Consider the following 21,851-nt stretch of genomic DNA (forward strand, 5'->3'; position numbering starts at 1 on the left):
TGAAATATCTTAAATCAGGTGTTCTTAAAGCCAATCAGGGGGACAAGGAGGCCCATATAGGAAAAATTCTACCATGAAACACTGATGTGCTGGTCTATATTTTTTTAACCATGAGTCAGGTGCATATCACATTTAATAATGTCAGCTGTACTTGTCAGTGTTAGGAAGGTTAAAACTGAAGTGAAATAATCCCTTTGTTTCATTCTGTGATCAAAGTAGTAAAGTGTACAGTAGCACATATCATCACAGGCAGCCACTGGCCTGTAAGCCACACTTTGAGAAGCCTGGACCTAAATTGTTATAAATTTCTGTTCCCCGTTATTAAAATAATTTAATTTTAAAAAGACTCGGGTGAGACTATTGTATCTGACCAGCAAATCAGATGCAGAGCTGCCTTCTCCCTCCATCTTGACCTCCAGGGACTGCAGGGCGGAATCCAGATCGTCCATGGCTGGATTGTTGCTCATGATCTGGGGCTCTGACTGAGCCACCTTACTGATATGATACTGCATGTAAAACGAGACAGAGAAATGTCCTATTTAATCCAGTTTTATACGACACTGCTTTACTGACGATTGAATAGACCAGATATCTTTGAGGAGTGGGAGAACATTTGAGTCTCTATATTATCTGACATCCAGCGAAATGTACACTTCCATTAGAGTGATTCACATATTTCACTGTCAGCAGATGGATTTTCTACCTGCAGAGCTCCAAACAGCATCATCTCCTCCTCGGTGCAGTCGATGTCTTCCAGCAGGATGGCCCAGCGTGCCTGCTCATAGAGCTGGGTCAGACGTACAGCATCATACTGCAGGGTGGAGAGGAAAGAGAAGGATGAGGTCAGAGAGTTGATATACTGGCAAAGAAATATGCACACACACACACACTCTCTGTATTTGTGTAAACACACACACACACATACCTTAGAATCCATATCGTAAGTAGCATAGTATTTGAAGCGAAGCCAGAGTTTATCACTCTCTTGGATGCCCTGCTGCAGAAGACAACGGGACGAGTCCAACCACCTGAGAGGGACAGACAAAGAATATATATGTTTATGATTTCATATTTGTTACATCCATGTTTATCTGTATTTAAAATCACAAGAAAATACTATTTGACATCATATAGAAAGCTTGACCTAAACAAAGTAAATTGGTAACATGATTATTTTTAGAAACTACATCTTATAGCAAAACACAGCAGAATAACAAAAAATGTGCAAAACCTTAAGAAACAAACATATACTTCTATATGAACTATATTCTGTATTTCACTTAATTTTATAGTAGTGTACAAAAGTCTAGGGTGTGATCATTATTATTATTTAACATAGTCTGAAGTGTCTTAGCCAAGCTTTCTTGTCATTTCTTTAAGTAGTCTTCAAAAATAATTCCCCAGGATTCTTGAAGGACATTTCAACCTCTTTTGTTCTATTATCTGTCAAGATGATCACACATTGCTTCAATTATATTAAAGTCTAGGCTCTGGGGAAATCAATCCATTACTGATGGCATGCTTTTACTCCAGTGTGATCATTGTCCTAAACACACTGTCGTCAATGAGATGCTTTCCAGATGGTATTGCATAGTGAATCCAAATCTGACTGTACTTTCCAATGCTCATAATTCCAATTTTACAAGATCTCAAACACTGCTGGGTGAAATGCAGCTCCAAACCATGGCACAGCCTCCACTGCGTTTTACAGACGGTTGCTTGCCTCCTGCATACATATTCACAACCGTTTGAATGAAATTTTTCAAATTTGGATTCATCACTCCATAAGACCTGTCACCACAGATTTTGTTAGCACACCTCAGCCTTTTCTCCCTATATATCTACATTTTCCTCTCAACCATCCTTCCACTGACACGATTTCTGTATTAAATGGATTAAAAGAAGGGACAAATGCATCTCTCTAGTCCTGTGTCAACTCTTTCCTGGATTATTTCCTATTTCTTAAGGACATGACTTTCATGTACATGTTTCTTTTTCTTTTTCTGTCCTCTACTTCTAACATTTCCACAAATGTTCTAAGGACACACTGCACACTCTGCTAATTAATAGCTAACAGCTCTCTGGGAATAGGTGCAACAATACAAATGTATGCCAATCAACTGTGTTATCTTTAACATTTTACAAAAATAGAAATAAACAACACCAGTTCATCCCTTGAGTTAGGTGTCATTTTATGCTTGCATGACTCATAGGTGTGTTGAGGGTCTAAATAAAAAGAACAACAAACAAAACATTCTGGTTGCTAAGGTACAAGGACTGGACTGAAAGTGGGTGAAAAATCATTTAATGTCTGAAGTCTGGCTCCTTGGAAGTAAAATATGAAGAAATGACGTGTGGCTCAAGACTTTTGCACATTACTATATTACTGACTACTTATTATAAAGCTAATGATATAATGTGCTTTATGTAAGCTCACGTATTTGATGTTTTCAAAAAGTATTTATTTGATGTGTAATTATGCAACAATGGCTGAGGCAGCTGAAGTTTAAAGCGGCTTTGAACTTTAGAGAGATAAAGCAGGAGACTTTAAAAAAGCTGCGACTGTGCCTAATTTATTACATCAAAGAGTCTAAAAGCCCTTCAAACAGCTCCTATTTTAATACATTTGTAGGCACTGGCGGTAGTATCTTTATGAACCAGCATGCGCATAAGATAAAATACGTCTGAACTCGAGATCAGAGGAGGCCACTGCTTCAGTAGATACAGCTCTGAGTTCTGGAAACCCCCAGTTTTCTTTATCAGGACTGATAAAGAAAAAGAAAAGTGGCGAGTGATTACACCGGCCTTCTGTATTGTGGGGTAAGAATACTAACTGAGGCAGCATCCCTGATAGCTAGTTAATAAGAGGACTCAGTTTGTGGGGAACTTGTTTGTTAAACAGCTTGCATCAGTGTGACATGGACAATGAAACTCTATCAGTTCCCCTCTGCGATGTAAACACCTGGTTTGACAGACTGATACCTGTGCACACATACCTGCCATTGATGTGAGCCTTGTCCACAACGCTGGCTGGGCGGTACTGCTTGGCTATGACCTCAGGGGCAGGGGGAGGCTGACTGACTGACAGCATCTTGTAGATGGCCTCCATCTCCGGTGAGTCGGCAAAGTGAGCGGGCATGCCGTTATACAGACAGGGCCGGGATACTGCAAAAGGAGTGGAAATAATAAGGTTGACCTGCATAGTTTTAATTAAAATGACAGCACACAATGTTTAAAATGTTTTTCAGGCCTTTTACATTACATGGGAAATGATTTAATTTAATTTTTACTATGTTATGCCTGCAGTGTGAATAAAATGTGATGCGTGTACCCGAGGAAAGGGGCACCTCGGTCAGGTCGTAGATCTCTGGTGCCAAATTTTTGTCTTTCTTCTTTTTCTTCTCCTCTATGGGTCGAAGGAGGGAGAGTTCCTCAGGGTGACGAATGTCTATTAAAAATAAATAAATAATATGTACAGTAACAGTGCTGTAAAGGTGATAAGTTATTCAGGGGTGTGTTTACTTCTTGTATTAAGCTGATTGTTAAAGCAATACCCAAAGCATAGACTCTGTGGCGCAACGGTAGCGCGTCTGACTCCAGATCAGAAGGCTGCGTGTTCAAGTCACGTCCTTTAATAGCTTTCCCTCTAACAAAGCTAGATGCTACATTTGTATCCTCACTTAACAGCAATCTGTTAACTGACAATCTTCACTCATAACTGATCTAGGTTCTGCTGGAGCTTTCTTCCTGTTTAAAAGTAATTTTCCTTCCCACTGTCACCAAGTCCTTGTTCGTTTTGATTCTTGATTTTTCGTGTATTCTCTGTATTATTGTTGGATCTTTACCTTACAATAAGCAGATATCTTCATCTTACTGGAGAATTGTTCACAGGCGGATATAATACCAGAATTAGTACATATAATAGTAAGACACTGTTAATGTCAATGCTGTCATTTTGCCACTGACGTTCCCCCACCTCCAACTTGTCAGTATCGTTGGATTGAAACCTTGCACTGTGAAAGGCTCTGATTGCGCAGGACATGCACTGTTGTCCTGATAAGGATTGGCAAGAGATGAGAATCTGTTAAACTGACAACTCTGGTCAAACGGCTGTAACATGACTCTGTGGTGCAATAGAAGTGTGTCTGACTCCTGATCAGATAGTTGTCTGTCTGAGTCACTTAGGCTCATGGTTCTGAGAATCTCACTCCTATCCTCTAACTAAGAAAGACATTAAAACTAGGGCATTTTAATAAATTAAAACCAGGTTCTTATTAATATTTGCCTGTGTGTGATGTGTTTGTAGTACAGCAGGTAATTTGACATAAAAGGAGATTTTCATAAGTACCAAAAATGGCACATATACTATAAACAAACTTTACTTTAGTATTCTACCCCACCCCAAAAGTTTTCCAGTGTTATTACACTGACACTTTGTATTGAGTCTGACCTGAGAAAATGGCCACCTGTGCGACTCTGTGGCGCAACGGTAGCGCGTCTGACTCCAGATCAGAAGGCTGCGTGTTCAAATCACGTCAGGGTCAATTTATTTACTGCTTAAATCAGTGAAGTGTAAGAGTGCATACCAAAATTATAATTTGGTATTCAAAATTTCCTTTTTGTTGAACATTTAGTGCCACGGCAGAGCTGCTTTTATTTATCTCATCTCAGGAAAATGCATTCCTCTTTTCCTAGGTCTAGTCATTTTCCTCTTCCTTATATCAAACATCTGTTGTCTTTATATTACTTTAAAAACTAATTTTATTGTCTATTAGATGCCAACTAGGTGCCTTTATATGCAGTGGTGTGCAACTGCAGCAAAGTGGAATTTTGGAGCATACATACTCCCTACAAATCCTCACATACACCTCTTGATATTGATCCATACAAACAACATATGAAGCAATGTCACAACAAAGGCAGGAAGCAATGCGGGATTTAAAATTAGAAATAAAAAATAAAAGTTTATAGTCAAGAGAATGTCCTCAACATGGATGTGTCTTTTCTGCCAGTACAAGTGAGCTCTAGGAGCAAATATAGTTAAAAAGGAACTGCTTACTTCATGATACCAAGCCTTATCTTTGAACATGTGTGTGACATTTCTATAGACAGATGTCATTATTTTCCCCCTTCCGTGCTGCTTTAAAAAACCTTTCCAGTCTGCTGGCCCCTCCCGGGGATTTCTGGTGAGGAATCGAGACCAAGAAGTGCCAGAATTAGACAAAATGAAAGCACAAAGCAGATGGGGAAGGCCCTCTCTGGCAATAGTTGCAGTCACCCTGCGATGTATTAATGAGACACTTTGACACATTTCACTGATTAAATTATTGTGAACAGCTATATTACAGCTTGAGTACTTAGAATCTGCAATGGGACTGAGAAGGAGAGATGAGAAAAAGAACTTAGATGTGTAGATGTTGCTAGCAAACAGAGAACTAGACAAAAGAGAGAAATGAAAGAAAGAAAATCTTACTAAGCATTCTGCAGATGCCCATCACTGTCTGGAAGACGGGATTGGAGAAGCAGACCCGGAGCCTCAGTGTAATGCCGTTGGGCAGACCCAGTCTTAGGGGCTTGTGCTGGGGCATGAAGACTAGCTTGGCATCAGCGTGGATACCATATTTCTCCAGAGTCCAGGCTGTCCGCAGCAGCCACCGCTGCTTCTGCTCCCACCACAGCGCATGATCTGACCAGTCCTGTTTGATCTCTGCAGAGGACAGAAACAAAAGTCAGAGTAAAAAGAGTTCAACTATTCAAGAAACTGAATCTGGTCATCTTTACTTTAAAAATATTCTAATTTACTTATTACTACGATGATCGTCGGATATTTTAAATGGCATTTTACCTGAAAAATAATGGATTTTTAATTGACTTTTTGTATGGTTAGTTTTAACAAAAGCCATAAAGTGATTTGGTATTACCTGATCTCCCCCACAAAACTTTGGTTTTCACCTATTCGATACCTGGTCTGCCTCCTCATTTACATTATATTACTAATAAAAAGAATACAGTATTACATTATTATTACTGCTGTTGGCCACTTTACTAGATATGTATGTCACATGTCATGTCCTATCTCTCACTCTGCTCTCGTTCCTTTGCTCGTACCGCCAATGGCTCCCTCTCTAGTTCTGCTGGAGTTTTCTTCCCGTTAAAAAGGAGTTTTTTGTTCCCACTGTTGCCAAGTAGTGTTTTCACCTTCACAACTTACAAACCATAGCGTCGTGGTTTTTTTTAGTTAAAAAAAATTGTTATTAGTACGTTACACATTTTACGTGTGTGAAGTATTTTAGGATTCGGGGGAGTTAGCGTAGTTAGTGTATTGTATGGTAGCAACAGTGCTTATGTTTGCAATTGCTAATTAAATATCACAAATTCGTTTAATTTTTAATATTTAATTAGTGACATTTGATCATTAAAAATTGTTTTCTATGCTTTGAGCAACACTGCTATGACACATTATATAACATAATTTCTTTGTTTAAAGCTAACCCCAGCTCACCGCATTTGTGACCTAATAATTAACTAGTTTTTTGTTTGTTTTTTCCATTAAGACAGGAAACGGTGTGTAACCATAGTTGGTGCACACACTGCGCAGACTCTGTGGCGCAACGGTAGCGCGTCTGACTCCAGATCAGAAGGTTGCGTGTTCAAATCACGTCAGGGTCATTTCTTTAGTCTCTTACCCTCTGAGAAGTCTCGATGCATGCTCAGATGACTCACTTCAGTCTCGAGACTGAAGAAGTCACCAAACCTTTTTTCCACTGAAAACGCTACTTTTTGGGATACCTCAGTATTACATTTGTATCTAAAACCAGCAATCTGTTAACAGAGGATCTATTCTCGTAATTCATCCAGGTTCTGCTGAACGTTTCTTCCTGTTTAAAATAAGCTTTAAATGTTTAAGGTTTAACATTTAAGAGACTGACATGAAAAACGGTTTAGATGTTTCAGAGGGTGAGAGTGAGCAACGATGTTCATTGGAAATACATCAACATTTTTTCAAGACATTTCAAAATCTCTGAAAGGAGATAATAACACTTAACAGAATATCAAAAAGTACTTTATGAGGGACGATTTCATATCTACTACCCACTAGTGCATAAAAATGATGAATATATGCATTACTCATTTTTCAAGAGGGTAAAAGTTTGATGAAAGTTGAGTAAATGACGTTATAACAATAAAAAAATATCAGTTGTAATTTTCTGACTGACACCTTGCATTGACTCATTGACCTGAGAAAATGACCACCTGTGAGACGCTGTGGCGCAACGGTAGCGCGTCTGACTCCAGATCAGAAGGTTGCGTGTTCAAATCACGTCAGGGTCATTTCTTTACTTATTTCTGCTCCTTACACGATACTTTACACTGCTCTTACGTGACCACTACCAAACAATGCTAGGCAATAGCCAGATTGTTTTCAGTATGTTCCCACATGGCTCATATTTGTCTGCTAGTTTTTCGTTTTTTCCACACATTATTTACACTAATGTTCCTGAAACACGTCATAGGAAAGTGCAGCCTCTTTATTAACTGGAATATGTTCACTACAGAGTTAAATCAGCAGGACCTTATGGATCTTGGATTGTGAGAGATGCAGCACAACACTGTTACCCACTCTGCATTGATCCTGATGTGATTTGAACATTTTCCTTATTGCTTTTCCTTATTTTCTGTAGTCAGAAGTTCACATACACTCAGCGACAGCTTGGATCTTTTTTTAGACATTGGACAAGTGGTGACACATCTGAATAACGCATCTGGGAACATCCTTGGAATCTACAGCTGTTCACAAATGGCAGCAAGGACCTTCCCAACTTTTCCCATTGTTCTGAACATTGGTCAGTCCAATGATTGCAATCAATTTACTGTTTGTCCAGTGCAGGGTTTGTCTGGGGTGGAGTCTGTCTCTGCTGTCAAAGGGCTGTGTAGTCTTTTGCAGGGCTAACACAGCGAGACGTTCACACTTAAGACTGATTTAGAATCACTAATTAACCAAGCGTGCATATCTTTGAGAACAGATATGCACAAAAGTTCATGTCAGGTATGCAACATAGGCTGTGAGCACAAAAAAATTAAAAAGAAAAAAAACCAAACAGTTTCTTTCTGTTCAAACTGTCTTTTTGCAAATGGCAACCAATAAGATGAAAGTTCACTTAAGGTAAGAGAGAAAGAAGTTATGGATTTTATAAATTTCTTAGATGGTGTATTGACTTAAGGGTGGCATCAAGGCCCAGTAGAAAATGCATAAGAAATATTTTGAATAACAGAAATCTAAAGCTAGTAATGAGCGTAACAGATCAAATACAACCTTAAATAAAAAAGACTGAAATATATTGTGTGAAAACAGCGGCGCACATCACACTAGCAATGCTTTATAACATGTGTACAAAACATGTTTAAATAATGCGTGACTGATTTTGAGTGAATGCATGCATAGACCTGCTCGCAATTAACAAGTGATCAATTTGCCCGAGCTTTATTTATAGCTTTGTTTCCTCACTTCTTCAATGTTTGCTCCTAGGTCATTTACATTCATCCTCTCTGAAACTAAAACAGCCTCATGTGATTGAGCTGTTTTGGTTAGATCTTACTGGTGTCTGCATGATCCGTCCAACCTAATTGGTCTCACATTGACAAACTACTTGATGAAACATATGTTTAGACTGATGTTGTGTTTCTTGCTGAAAGCAGTGGCGGAAGAAGTGAACAAACTAAAATTGAAAACATGTAGCAGGTGGCAAAAGAAAAAAAAATTATAAGAGCAGTTCAGAGGACTTGTGACACACTGTGTGCTGAATAATTCATTCAGTTTTCTTGCCTTAACTATGCATTTGTAATTTTGTTAACTGTATGTGAACTCTTGTGTGAATATGTAAATTACGACACTAATTTTAGTCTGAAGTGTGACTGAGAGGAAGACAAAGAGAGGAAGACAGAGCTACCCACGTGTCTTTTCCACCAACTTGAGGATAACCCCTCCGATGTGAAGGTCGGAGGCCACGCTGATGGTGACGGGTGGGGCATCGAGCCCCAGGTCCTCCACCGTGACTGACAGGTCCCACGCCGCCATACTGGAAAAAAAGAGAGCGTGGGATAGTGAGAAAGAAATGCAGGAGACAAGCCTGACAGAGCACAGTGACAGATAAACAGACAAACACGGAGAGAGTAAACAGCTTTATCGCCCTCCTCCATCTTTTATGTGATGGATTATGGGTGACAAATGCCTTGTGTTTCTTTTTATTTGTCCTTGTTGTTACATATGTGACAACGATGACAAAGACAATGGAAGAAGACGTGTAATTAACTTTCCTTTGTTTCTTCGCCACATTGATCAAACTGTGAAAAGTCAGCTCCATGAGACTGACATGAAAAACTGTTCAGATGTTTCAGAGGGAGTGTTAGGGTGAGAGTGAGCAACGATGCTCGTTTGAAATACATCTACGTTTTTGCAAGACATTTAAAACTCTCTAAAAGGAGATAAAAACATGCAAGAATATTACAAAGTACTTTATGAGAGATAAGTTCATATCTGAATTATGAATTATGAATATATGCATTAATTATTTTTCAAGAGGGTAAAAGTGTGATGACAAGTTGAGTGAGTTATTTTATAACAATTAAAAAAATTTTTAAAAAGAAATCGGATAGCTTTGGTCATATAACACCTCCTTCTGCTTTTCAGGGCATTTAAAATATTGAATGAGACAAAGGGAGGATATTTGACCTGCCAATCACTCTTCGGCCTATCAGAGAAAACCAACTTTAACCCACATAATACTGCGCAACATGACACAGACACACACGTATAATGGATGGGATGTCCACTTTGATGAGCGCTTCCTGTTTCTGACTTAAACTATCACCATGGATGCACACTTCCGCTTTCTGACCCACCCAAAGTGAGAAGTTCATCCCCCGTTAAGACAGTGTCCTCCTGCATATGTATGAAAAGTAGAAGCCCACCTTGAAGATATTGGATTTATGGACTGAAATGTGTCTGAACTTAATTAAGAACTGAAATAAGAGCAGATAGAGACAAAACAATGCATAAATAAAAGTTTCACACCCCCTGCACCTCTACTTAGGCCTACACTTTCCACATCTGTATGAGTCTAATCATAATTTTCCATCTGTGTGACCACTTCATCATTTTACATTTCATTTCATGAAGTGGTGAAAGTAAATACATGACCTCAGATGTGTGTATAACAGAGAAGCTTCGTAAACATGCGCATACACACACGCCCTGTCCTAAACTCGCTCTCTGTCCTCATGCTGTCTCACACACACACACACACACACACACACTTTAAAGGACAATACCGTCAGTTTCCCGCGTCCAAGGTTTTGAAAAATGGAAACTGGGGACCCCCTGTGCCTCTGTCAAGATCTCTGAAGAAGTTTACCAGGTTTTCTCCGAGAAGGTTTACCAGTTTTGTCTCTCTTGGGTTGTGGTCTCTGCTACTTGTGTCACTGCTGCTTGTTCCTTTTTTTTTTTCTCTGTCAGTTTCCGACAGGCGGAAATGTGAAAAGGCTCAAACATTTTTCACTGACAGACTGTGGGAGTGACACATATATGGCAATTTGGGTGTGCATAAATATGTTATTTTTGTGTGTTGAGTAATCAGCAAAAATGTAACTTTAGGGTGTGAGTTATGAGTTCTATACTTTAGTAGCAGCACTTTCACCTTTTATTGACATATCAGACACAAACCAAAACAATTTCATTTTTATGCTCGACAACTAATAAAAATTGGCGCATTTAAAACCAAAATTCATTTCTCCTATCTAACATCCACAAAGATAATAAGGAGTTCATTGTTTTTAATATGGGGAAGACACCTTTATAAAATGATAGGCTTGCTGTGACTACAGACTGTCTTTTGTTTTTTTGAATCCGCTAGAGGGAGACCAAATACGGACATATTCTTCTGTACGAGCGTACAGTTAATGTTGCTTTCAGGGCTAGATGGCTTTTGAAGAATCGGCGAAAGTGTCGATTTTAAGTCAAGATTACTGCGTAGGGTTGATGCTTTAATTTGTGTTGTCCTGCTACCGCATCCAAAACGACTACTTTCTGGAAACGTCTTGTTAAGATACATATTCGTATTCATTATTCTGTGGGCTGTAGGAGGCTAGCGTGTTCTTATCATGTAACATCAATGTTTCCGACAGTCATGAAGGCGGCGCGCTCTTGTGGTTGACGGTTTCGACTCTGCTACTCGGGTCGGGGTTTTCGCTGGGTGGGAACTTGTAAATAGAAACACCCTCAGCTGTGTAGTCTACTTATTTCACATGTCACAGCATAACTTGTTTAATGACACCACTGAAAACCACATTACAACTCACATTTTTACAGGTACTTATTTGGCGGCAATTAGCAGGCTCCCCTCATAAATGGTACGGTCCCATCTTAACTTCCCAAACAAAAATGGCACATGAGTGTTCGTGAGGTGTGTTGATAACGAAAACGAAACAACGACGTGTGGCCGACACTGCAAACTGGAAAGCCGTAGCAGCACGACCCGTTAGTTTTCTCAGACATGGCACTGCAAGTATCAGCTCGAGTTTCCCGTATCGGGGCTCTCCCGTACTACACCGGCGGCCCTCTGTCCCGTGTCAGTGCTGACACTCAGAGTGTCGGTGTCAAGTTCAAACATATTTTAACTCCTGGAAGCCCCCAGCTGGGAAGGAGGCCAGCAACAAGTGCTCCCCGCAGCCATATTAACGCTGTCCGCCGAACTGACAAGTTCTCAACGACAACACCACTTTGGCGGTCCAGCCGAGGCACCCATTCCTCCTTACCCCAGGTGAACAGAGGCTGGCTGGGCAAGTTTGCCCTCGGTACCGCCTTTGGAGTGAGCACAGCCGTGCTGGTCCAGTCTCTCCACACCGGAGCTTTCACCGCCATGGCCCTCAAAATTAACCTCGACTCTGATAAGGAAGACTGGAAGAAAACCAAGGGTGAGAGAGTTCAGTGACAGAGGCGAAGATTAAAATTTAAGTTGACAACGCTTAACCTGCAGGGCCTTTGACGCGTGTGTGCGGTCACGTGACCACCAGAACCTGTCCAGCTGTTGTCACAGGGATCAACAGTACCGATAAAGCAATTAGTGGTAACAGATCAAAGTACACATGTATTTCGTACACATGTATTTCATACACATTATACTGTATATAAAAAAATCGAATTAATAAATTAAACTTAATAAATATGTAACACACACATATATTTTTTAATTAACTGGTAAATTAAATAATACATGATTAAAATACAGTAACGTTATAAAATTATAAATTATGGACTGAAACTGACTTACTGCTGCCTGAAGTTGTAAGCTTGTGAAAAATTTCATGCACTATTTAGTTTCCTTCATAAGGTTGTGGTCTGAAGTTTACATACACTCATCATAGGCATGAATGTCATGGTAATTTTGGGCTTTAAATTGTATTAATTTAAAAAAAAAAGTTTTAACTGTTGTTTTTCCTGAATGAAATGATTGTACAGCATACATCTTTAATGACTTAAAAAATAAATTAAAGAATAGGATGCACACATTTGAAATGATTTTTGGTTCTCTTTAATCTACACAGGGTGAAAAGTATACATACAGGCTTAAATGGACACATACAGCCCCATTGATATTTGGTTAAATGTCTGTTAGCAAGTTGTACTCCAACAGATGCTTTTGGTAGCCATCAACAAGCATCTGGCATAATTCTAGCCAGATATCTGACATCTCTTCTCGGCAGTTCACTTAACTGGAGTTCATTTAAATTCAATTGTTTCCAGTCATAGAGCTGGAATTGAAGCATTATCTAAAAGTTTTCAGTTGGGTTGAGGCCAAAGCTTAATGGAGCCATTTCTCAACAACTCCAGATTCCATAGTCAAACGACTATATGCAAGAATAAGTTTTCTGGATGTGTCACCTCCTTTGCAAAGTCTGGAAGAAGATCCAAACTGTCACTCTCAGATGAGAGGAGATTGGTTTGGTACAACCAGGAGTCACAAAGACTCAAGCATGTCATGAACTGGAAATTGCTGGAACACCAGCATGACTGAATTTTACATTGTCATGGACTTAGAGGGTGCTGACCAAATTTGCTACTGCCTACATGGACAGGCCAAAAGCCTTCTGGAGAAATGTTTTTCTCAAAATCTGCCAAGAAGAGTGATCAAATATTCAGTCAGAAACTCATTGATATCTGCTCAAAGTGCAAATGACAAATACATTTGATGTTATATGTTTCAGATGACTTACTGCCTTTTCTCTTTATCTTACTTTTCTCTCAGACTACCTGCTGTCTCTGAGCGTGGAGGACAGGCGTCAGTACTACTGGACAACTGACTACAAGCCACTGGATGAGATCTCAGTGTGGACTCCCACTGCAGGTCAGACCCTCAGCATCAGTCACAGTTACCATTCTGTTCACAAAGAGTTGAGTGATAGTAGTGGTAGGGTTTTCCAAGAGTCTCAGATTTCCAAGGTTTCAGATCATTAACAATTATTTTAATACTGGACAGACCCCATATGTAGCTGCTCCATAAAGGTAGGCATAAGATTCAGCTGCTAAAAAATGCAGTCTGATTATAAACATCAATATATTTTCTTCTGAGTGAAAAAAAATGCTGCCCCACACATCTCTGGTTTTTAAGAGACAATGATAGGCAGTGTGCTCAAACGCTGTCAGGCGGAGTCAAGTTTTTAGAAATGAAAAACTATTTTGTTTTGAATTAGCTGCAGAGCTTTCAGTGCACAATATTGTATTATTTAACATTATAGAGGTATATTTAGAATGATGAATTAAGGTGGTGATTTCCAATATGCACTAGAGTGGTGTGCAGCAAGAATGACTCTCAGCATTTTGAAGTCTGAGGTCATGATCCTCAGCCGGGAAAGGGTGGAGTGTTCACTCCAGGTCAGGGATGAGTTGCTGTCTCAAGTGGAGGAGTTTAAATATCTCAGGATGTTGCTCACAAGTGAGGGAGAGTGAGATTGCAGAGTATTAGCTTGTCCGTGACCTTCCTCTGAAGGGTGGCTGGGTTTCACACTGAATACAGCTAAGTCAGATTGTTTGATGGTTTGGGCATCTGCCCTAGGATGCCTCCTGATCACCTTCTAGGTGAGGTATTTGATGCATGTCCTGACAGGAGAAGGCCTTGGAGCATCTCTGTTTGATATCTCCATGGATGGATGGATGGATGGAGGTCATACATTTGAAGGGTCACTGCAGATCACTACACTTGCTTTGATGAAGGTTGTGGAAACTAATAGTTTTTAGTGCTTCAATGTGTTTGCTTTAGATTCACTTTGCTATATAAAGGCCTTGAACAATGAAATGACAGATCCCTCTTGTATGAATCTGTATCTCATACTGTAGATGCTTGGCAGGGAGTGTGAGAGTTCTGACAGTCGCTTAAGGATTGAGTGCCTTCCTGGCAAATCATTTCATTACATACACATCTTGTGATCTTCTATAAATGGTGGCAGCCTTTTCCAAGAATTGTTTAGGACATGATGCTTTTTGTATGCGTTGAACTACAGATGTATCCCCTGTGCTGATTTATCAGGTAAGCAAACCTGGTCCTGAGGCTGTTTGTGTCTCTCATCATCAGGTGGTTCGCAGCCAACTGACTACAAGAGGAATGAAAAATTGGACCAGAAGATTTCCCTTTATAACGGCGACATCACCAAGCTTGAGATAGACGCTATAGTCAATGCAGGTATGTGTGTGTGTGTCTATGTTTAAACCTTTGTGAAGTTGTCTATTTTCACACAGGTCAAAATCAAATGTAATAAAAAAATAAATTGATGAAGCTCAATTTTATTTTGCTGTTATTTGACTAAAAATAATGGCTCGCAGTGGTGTACAGATGAAACCTCTGGAAAAGAATAATGTGAAGAAGAGTCAGTCAGAGGGAAACATGAGAAAGGATTATGTTTTTAAAAGCTTGGTGCCAAACTGAGTGCCGCCTCCAATCCGTTTGTGCATTGATGTGCATACATTTAGCAAGGAACACCTGTGAGGGAGGTTCGCGCTGTGATTATGGGTATTATGTTTTCTCAGTGTGTGGGAGATACAGCTACAGGGCTTTATATGGTTAAGAATCCTACTGTGAAGTTTTCTTTAAAGTGGAGTACAAAAGAATAAAAGAACAACAGAACGGCTGAGAATCAGAAGATTTGCTGAGTCGCTCCCTGGAAACTTTAAAAGTAGACAAAGAAACACAAAAGCAGAGCTAGCATTCATCTGAAGTCTCCATGCTGGAAGAATTATGGACAGACTGCTTTGATATATGTGAAATTCATCGTGGTACCCCATATGTTTTGTTTGTTTATGTAGGATCCCCCAGCTGTTTGGTTTAAGAACACTGTATCTTTTAATATCTGTGCACTGCAGAAAGTGATTATTTTCAACTCCAACTGTTGATATGCACGCATGCATCTGCTGGACATCGGAAATGGCCTTGCTGGCTGCAGTTGGCCTATGAGCAAAAAGGTTGACATTTACCCATGGCAGTGGCTGATGTTTATCTGCTGCGTCAGATCAGTTTTGCTTTGGGTAAATGTTCAGCAATAGTACGATGAAGAGCTGGGAGAGTCTGAAATGTCTGAGTTACTGGAACAAGAGGCTGAATAAATAAAAATATAAAACTAAAGACAGACAATAAGTGCAAAACAAAACTTAAAAACCACTCTGATAACGGTAATGCTGTTAACCAAATGATTTTTAAGCCATTTGCTAAATTTGTTTTTTAAAATTCTATTTAATATTAAATTATTTAAAAACGGACTAGCTCTGGAACAGAAGAGACAAATGTCTTAATTCCAAAACTACTTGCAAATATTGAATTATAAATAATATTTAAGCTATATCTAATCAGCCGACACATATAACAGAAATCCAATGCATTTAGGCATGGTCGAGAAGTTAAAACTGAAGTTTGGACCATGAGAGTACCCCATTCCCGCCATTCCTGTCAGCTCAGAACTGAAACTGAGGGTATGGTTCATACAGGCTCACTAAAATAGGATAATAAAAATTTGGAAACTGTTGCCTTGTCCGATAAGTCTCCATTTATGCTCTGACATTCGGACGGTACGTTCAGAATTTGGTGCAGACGATAGGAAACCATGGATCTTGTCTGTGTTGTAGTTCAGTTCAGGCTGCTGGTGGCGGTATAATGGTGTGGAGGATATTTTTTTTTGTCCAATGTTGGGTCCATTAGTGCCAACTGAGCACCTCTGATGAATGCTTCCAGCACCTTGATAAATCTATGCCATGAGGAATTAACACAGTTCTGAAGACAAAAGGGGGTCCAATTCAGTACTAGCCAGGTGTACCTAATAAAGGGTCCAGTGAATGTATATCAAACTCTTAAAACATTTTTTGATCTCGTGTCCTCTCATCACTTGTTGTTCTCAGGTTTTAGATAGTAGTGACCATTAGATGGAGCCAGAAGCCACTTGATCCATTCGAGACTTTCTTTTTCCCACAAGGCTGTTTGGGCATGTGGGGGAAATTTAATCGGTGTCTTGGCACTGGTGATGCATCGGGGGAGAGTGAGGCAGGCCAGCATGCCTAAATGATGCTTGATGATGAGGCTTTAGCAGAAAATGATAGATTTTCACTGGCAGCTGACTGTCAGCAGGTGCGCGCTGTGCCAGCATCCAGTGAATATTTTGATCGTTGACTCTCATAGTTCAGTGTGACTGCTTCTGTTTGTGTGTGCTTGCAAGTAATTATACATGCATCTGTCTACAAATGTTTCAGTAATTATGTGTGTATACAGTAAGTACCGTCTCTGTGTTTCTGGAGAGGCGACTTTGTATTTTACAAGAGCTTTTACAGAGTCGTGGGATGCAAAGTAGCACAGAATTAACAAGAAGAAACAGCTAGTAAAGTGTCATTTAGCGGAGAGGACGAGGCAAGGTGACGAAGAAAAACCTCAGCAATGCCAGAGGAAACATGACTGAGAGATGGAGCGTGAGAGAGTCACACTGAGTGACAAAAAGCAAGAGGGGAGTCTGGAGGAGTGAAAAGAAGAAGATGAAAGAGACACAGGGAGAGGACACAGGCTAGTATTTAAATCTCAGACTGCATTGCCATGGCAACAAGCAGGTACAGGGTACCCTCAAAGGAGCTTTGGGCGGCAGAGTCCGATCATCCTTTCTGCCTGACTGATTGGCTGCCCAGCTGACTGTCTCCGTGGTCATTTTGTTGACTAAGCTGGTGACCTTTTCTCCCAGTGACTAACTGATTGACTAAGAGGCTTTGAGTGATGCCAGTTGCACTTAAAGAAATATGACATTAAAATAAAAGGAAACATCGAGCAAGTTAATTAGGCTCATTTTTGAAATTGTAAACTTTCTGTTGTTGCAGCAAAGCTCTGACCAGAGCGTGCGGTTTTTGACATGTGGAGGGGAGTGTTGTGGATTTTCTGTGGCTGCTTTGAAAGGCCTTGAAGCATCATTTGGCCCCTAAGGCAGCAAACATTCAATTGAAGCCAACTGTGGCCAATTATACGCTATACTGGCAGGCTGGTAGGTAGGTTGGGAGGGTGGGGGCCTCCAGGCCTGGCTGGTGGTTAGCAATTGATTAGACACTCAAACACATGCACACATATATATGCATGAAGAGAGACACTCGTGTACACGAATGCATAGGGACGGATAAATTAACAGGTTTGAACTTCACGTGCTCCCTTATCTTGTTTCATTCCCTCCCTTCCTTCTCTCCTTTCCTCAATCAGCACTCGTTGATCAGGTAAACAGGGCGTTGCAGGGTGGGCGCTGGTTGTCGTTTGTGTCTCTCTCAATAAAGATTGGATTTACAGTAACCCTCAACTCCTCCTTCCCCCCTCCTCCTATTCCTCCCTCCCTCCTTCTTTCCACACTTTTACTGCTCCTGGCTTCTGCCCACTCCTATAAAACACTACAAACATAAAAACCCACAAGCACTTAAGAGCCGTCCGGGTGGTGGTGGGGGGCATACTGGGGGAGGAGACGTGGGCAGAAACATCCTCCTCTTTACACCCCTCAATCACTCCGTCCGGAGAAGGGTAGGGAGATGGAGGGGAGGATATATTGTCTCTGATGGGCTAGCTGATTAAGATGGATTGCACAATGAAATGTCGTTGGAGTGATGCGTTCTTGGAGTGTGTGTGTGCTGCTACGCAGCAACTAACTTTGCATTAAAACCTTTTTTCAAATTGATTAAATGCAAATTTGTTGAGCTCTACTGAACTGCATTTTTGCCCTGCAAAAGTTTTATTCTTCATTTCCATTTCTACACTTACTTTTAGCCCCCGTAGAGTTTATTATGTTTGACATTAAATGCCATTTATTCTGGCCCACCGTCTTCACTGCGCAGAATAAAATCTAATTGAAAAAGATTTAAAAACTGAACCGATAAGTTCTCTCAGTATTTTTGTGTGATGTCCTTTAATTTTTTTTTTTTCCCGCGGAGCTAATTCGGTGCGTTAAAGTAAATGCAGCAGCAGAGTCAGCTGATAAATCTTTCAGGCTAGACTATAAAAAACTGTCCCTAAAATTAAGCCGTGCACCGTCAAGAGATAAAGAATATTCCGGTCCTATCTCAGTCTTCGCAGCTGAACCACTTGTCTTCGTCACAATTTTTGCTTGCCAGGAGTCTTTGTGTGTGTGTGTGTGTGTGTTACACCTTTACACCCTTATTTCGATGTGCTGTTAAGACTACATATATGTAAGTCTGCATGTGTTCCCCTGCTTTTGCCAGGAGCACACATGAACCCAGCTCTAACTGTGTGTACGTGTTTGATGTGATTTGTCTATGAGTGGTTTGATATGTGAGCAGGTATCCTGTCATGTGCATGTGTGTGCCTGTGTGGGTGGATGAGATAGGGTCTCCCAGGTTTTCCTCTGCTGGTCAGAGATAAAGCTGTTGGTTGGCTCTGCTAACCCACCCACTGTGGCTAAAGCTGAGAGATACAAGATTAGAGCCAATAGTTTTCTCGGCCCCCAGGTGACCGACAAGAGGGAAGAAGAGAGAGTCTGTATGTGTAGGCTGGACTTGTAACATCCCCCTGGATAAGAAACCTAGAAAAGGAGATGGATGGATGGATAAAGGAGCAGGGGTGGTGTTGTGAGAGACAAAAGGTCAGGCATTAGACAGGTGAAAGGCACCAACTCTTCAGGTCACCTAGGATTTCCACCCCAAACCGTCACGTTACCGTCAGCGCAACATCAGCTTTTTGAAATAAAAAGTGTGATCGGATTGATGAACAAACATTTCTTGAGAAAAGCTGGGAGATTAAAAGCCTTTCATGAGTAATTGTAGACCGTCAGGGAAAATAGAGATATTCATAGCGTTAACTTGAGATGCTGATCAAAGCCTGAAGCTTAACTCCTCGGGAATAATAATAAAGGTTTAGGTGTGCAGTCGATTCAAAGGTCAGAAGGAGACTCAGCTCAAAGTCAAATCAGCTTGAGTGAGTACAGTTTCAGCATTCTGTTTCACAGAAGAGATGCATCTTTGTTTAGGTACATATTTACATGAATATAGGACAAATCGTCACACTGGAGAAGGTGGAAAAAGCACGAGGCCTTTTTGCTCAAAAGCCCACTGAAGCGTTGGTTTTCAAAATGATTGAGGATTAATGAATTGATTTCAGGTTTAAAAATATTCAGGCATTATGCAGATTTTTCTCCCAATGGCATCTTTCCTGGTAATTACTCAATCAACAGAATTAAGTGCTGATCTAAATTCTGATTTTCTTTGTCACATTTAATAGTCAGTTTTCAGCCGTCTACAGCTACTGGTCTGTTTGTTTGGTAAAAAACAAGGAAATTAAGGGTCTTGCTATGGCTTGTAAAAAGATGCAACAGTGATGAGATGATAAGTAGTTTTTTACTCTTTGCTTTTTTCTTGTAGCCTAAACTCTAGGTTCTCAAGAATGACTCAGTCTGAGTGCTGAATAGGGAAAAAAAGTGACTAGTTTAAAAAAAAAAAAAAAATCTATTTATTTTTTAATAGACCATTTAACACGTAACAGTCAATCTCCTCAAAAATTTCTTCTCTAGAAGGAAATAAAAGGGCAGGAAAAGCAAACAAAATGTTCAAATTAAGACCAAAAATACGCCTCCATCCAGTACAAAAAATGCAGCAAACAAAAACTGCATGGCTCTCGAAAAACAACTATTCAGGCCGACTTTCTGTTAGGTCTTTAAAATAGTTTGAAAAGCTTCCCCAAGCCCTTTCAAATGTGTTTGTCTTTCCGCATATGTGTTATTTATCTGTGTTTTTCCTTTTTTCTTTTCAAAAAAACTGACATTCATTAATGCTTGCTTATTTTTGTTGCTCATACAAACTGAACAGAAGAAGCTTTTGAAATTATTTTTTCACATGTCTCTGCCAAACAGTGTTCCACCAGTCCAGGGATGTCAAACTCATTTCACATTACAGGCCATATACAGCCCACTTAGACCTGAAGTCAAGTTTAACTACATATTTAATCCCTGGGAAAACATGCTCCTGTAGTAAATGAAAGAAATCTGTCAGCGTGACTCTTTGGGCTTGAATTTTAAGAGATAAATGTGTAAAATTACGAAATAGTTCTGGTGGCTCATTTCCCATAATGTCCTCTAATTATAAAACAGAAGGCTTTTACTAAGTCACAGAAAATGCTGTGTACACATTGTTAAAAAAATACCTTTCTCAAGTAGGACATGAAAAACAAGAACTTTTCTGTCATTTAATTCATAATCTAATCCTTAATTACTTTCGTGTAGTGTAAATGCCCAATTGAGATGTGTTTTAGGAGTGAAAGCTGAAAAAATTCAGTTAAAAGTCCAAAATCTGTTCACTCACATTTTCCAGAGTTGTCCAGTTGGAGTCTGCACCGAGCCGATTCTGGCCCCTGGGCCTTATGTTTGACACCTCTGCTCTAGGCTTGTACATTTAGTACAAAGGCATTTTTGAGTTCCCTCCCCAGACGCCTTAACGCCCACTCACATCCTGGGCCATCTGACCTCAGGAATTCGCATGATAAGGTGGGGCCAGGTTTCACAATGAGCTCACCCGAAACCCTGGCTGATTGGGACCCGCACCCAGTTTCACACCTTGGCTCAGGCGATTAGAGGATCATCAGGGGTCCTTTTGTCCCTCTGTGGGGGGAAACTCCCACTAGGTTTAAATCTGGAACTCTCCACCATTTGACCTTAGAACTGAAGAAGCTTCTCGGATGAGAGGTGAAACGTCTTCAAGCAACTTAAAGAAGTCCAGACGCTTTTCTTTGCAAGCTCGATGACCTGGATGACTGAGAACCTTCACAGACATATTAATGGGGATGGCTGTTCTTTTATTTTTTTTAACACCAGCTGCATTTATCAGACTCGGGGAGGTTTAGCGGGACTAAAGAGTTGAAACTGAAGATAAATGCTCCCTTGGTCTCAATCTGTGCGGGCTATATTACAGTTTAACATGAACCGTGGATTAATGAAAAGTACCACAGTGCATTCTTTCAGTGTTGCTCTCACGGCCTGAATAAAATGTTTCTGCTCTCGGCCTGCAGGCCCCACTTTGAGAACCCTGGTCTTAAATGATTAAATGCTTGTTCTGTTAATTGAGAAAATAATCACTTCATTAATAAACAATGAATATAATTGTTTCTTGCAGCCACAGCTCTTTTTTTCTGATGTTGTTGTTGTTGTTGTTAGTGAAGATGATCCATATTTAAAGGCTTGCTCTGCTTGGCGGCACTGCAAAAACTTTGTAATATAAGATCTGGTTCCTGCTCATGATGTAGACTATAGAGCTCGAGTGAGCAGACACAAACACTGTAAATGGCTATTAATGCTTTTTT

General features: G+C 40.2%; 2 protein-coding genes and 3 non-coding genes across 9 annotated transcripts in view; 4 read left to right on the plus strand and 1 right to left on the minus strand.

The window, feature by feature from the left end:
* fermt3b (FERM domain containing kindlin 3b) overlaps window positions 1-20,904 on the minus strand; it is a 26,923-nt gene extending 6,019 nt beyond the window's left edge. The window contains exons 1-8 of one of the 3 annotated variants that reach the window (XM_005723075.2): window positions 10,330-10,533; window positions 8,953-9,077; window positions 5,474-5,707; window positions 3,332-3,448; window positions 2,997-3,165; window positions 926-1,028; window positions 704-811; window positions 372-506 (exon numbers count right to left, since the gene is read on the minus strand). In XM_005723075.2, the coding sequence (XP_005723132.1) occupies window positions 372-506; window positions 704-811; window positions 926-1,028; window positions 2,997-3,165; window positions 3,332-3,448; window positions 5,474-5,707; window positions 8,953-9,076 (990 nt within the window). In that variant the 5' untranslated portion in view covers window position 9,077; window positions 10,330-10,533. Of the gene's footprint in view, window positions 1-371; window positions 507-703; window positions 812-925; window positions 1,029-2,996; window positions 3,166-3,331; window positions 3,449-5,473; window positions 5,708-8,952; window positions 9,078-10,329; window positions 10,534-20,857 lie in introns of those variants that run through there. The other 2 variants (XM_013908081.1, XM_013908076.1) reach the window with 2 other exon arrangements.
* On the plus strand, window positions 4,473-4,544 carry trnaw-cca (transfer RNA tryptophan (anticodon CCA)). Its single transcript has one exon. It is a non-coding gene; the product is annotated as a tRNA-Trp (tRNA).
* On the plus strand, window positions 6,598-6,669 carry trnaw-cca (transfer RNA tryptophan (anticodon CCA)). The gene has a single exon. It is a non-coding gene; the product is annotated as a tRNA-Trp (tRNA).
* trnaw-cca (transfer RNA tryptophan (anticodon CCA)) lies at window positions 7,261-7,332 on the plus strand. Its single transcript has one exon. It is a non-coding gene; the product is annotated as a tRNA-Trp (tRNA).
* macrod1 (mono-ADP ribosylhydrolase 1) overlaps window positions 11,335-21,851 on the plus strand; it is a 142,406-nt gene continuing 131,889 nt past the window's right edge. The window contains exons 1-3 of one of the 3 annotated variants that reach the window (XR_311452.2): window positions 11,335-11,970; window positions 13,302-13,400; window positions 14,625-14,732. Coding sequence is in view for 2 of the 3 variants with exons in the window: in XM_005723074.2 (XP_005723131.1) it covers window positions 11,550-11,970; window positions 13,302-13,400; window positions 14,625-14,732 (628 nt within the window). In the remaining variant the exon portion in view is untranslated. The remainder of the gene's footprint in view (window positions 11,971-13,301; window positions 13,401-14,624; window positions 14,733-21,851) is intronic. The other 2 variants (XM_005723074.2, XM_005723073.2) reach the window with 2 other exon arrangements.

This window comes from Pundamilia nyererei, unplaced genomic scaffold (assembly GCF_000239375.1).
Source record: "Pundamilia nyererei isolate P.nyererei 1_Seehausen unplaced genomic scaffold, PunNye1.0 scaffold00008, whole genome shotgun sequence".
Classification (NCBI taxonomy): domain Eukaryota; kingdom Metazoa; phylum Chordata; class Actinopteri; order Cichliformes; family Cichlidae; genus Pundamilia; species Pundamilia nyererei.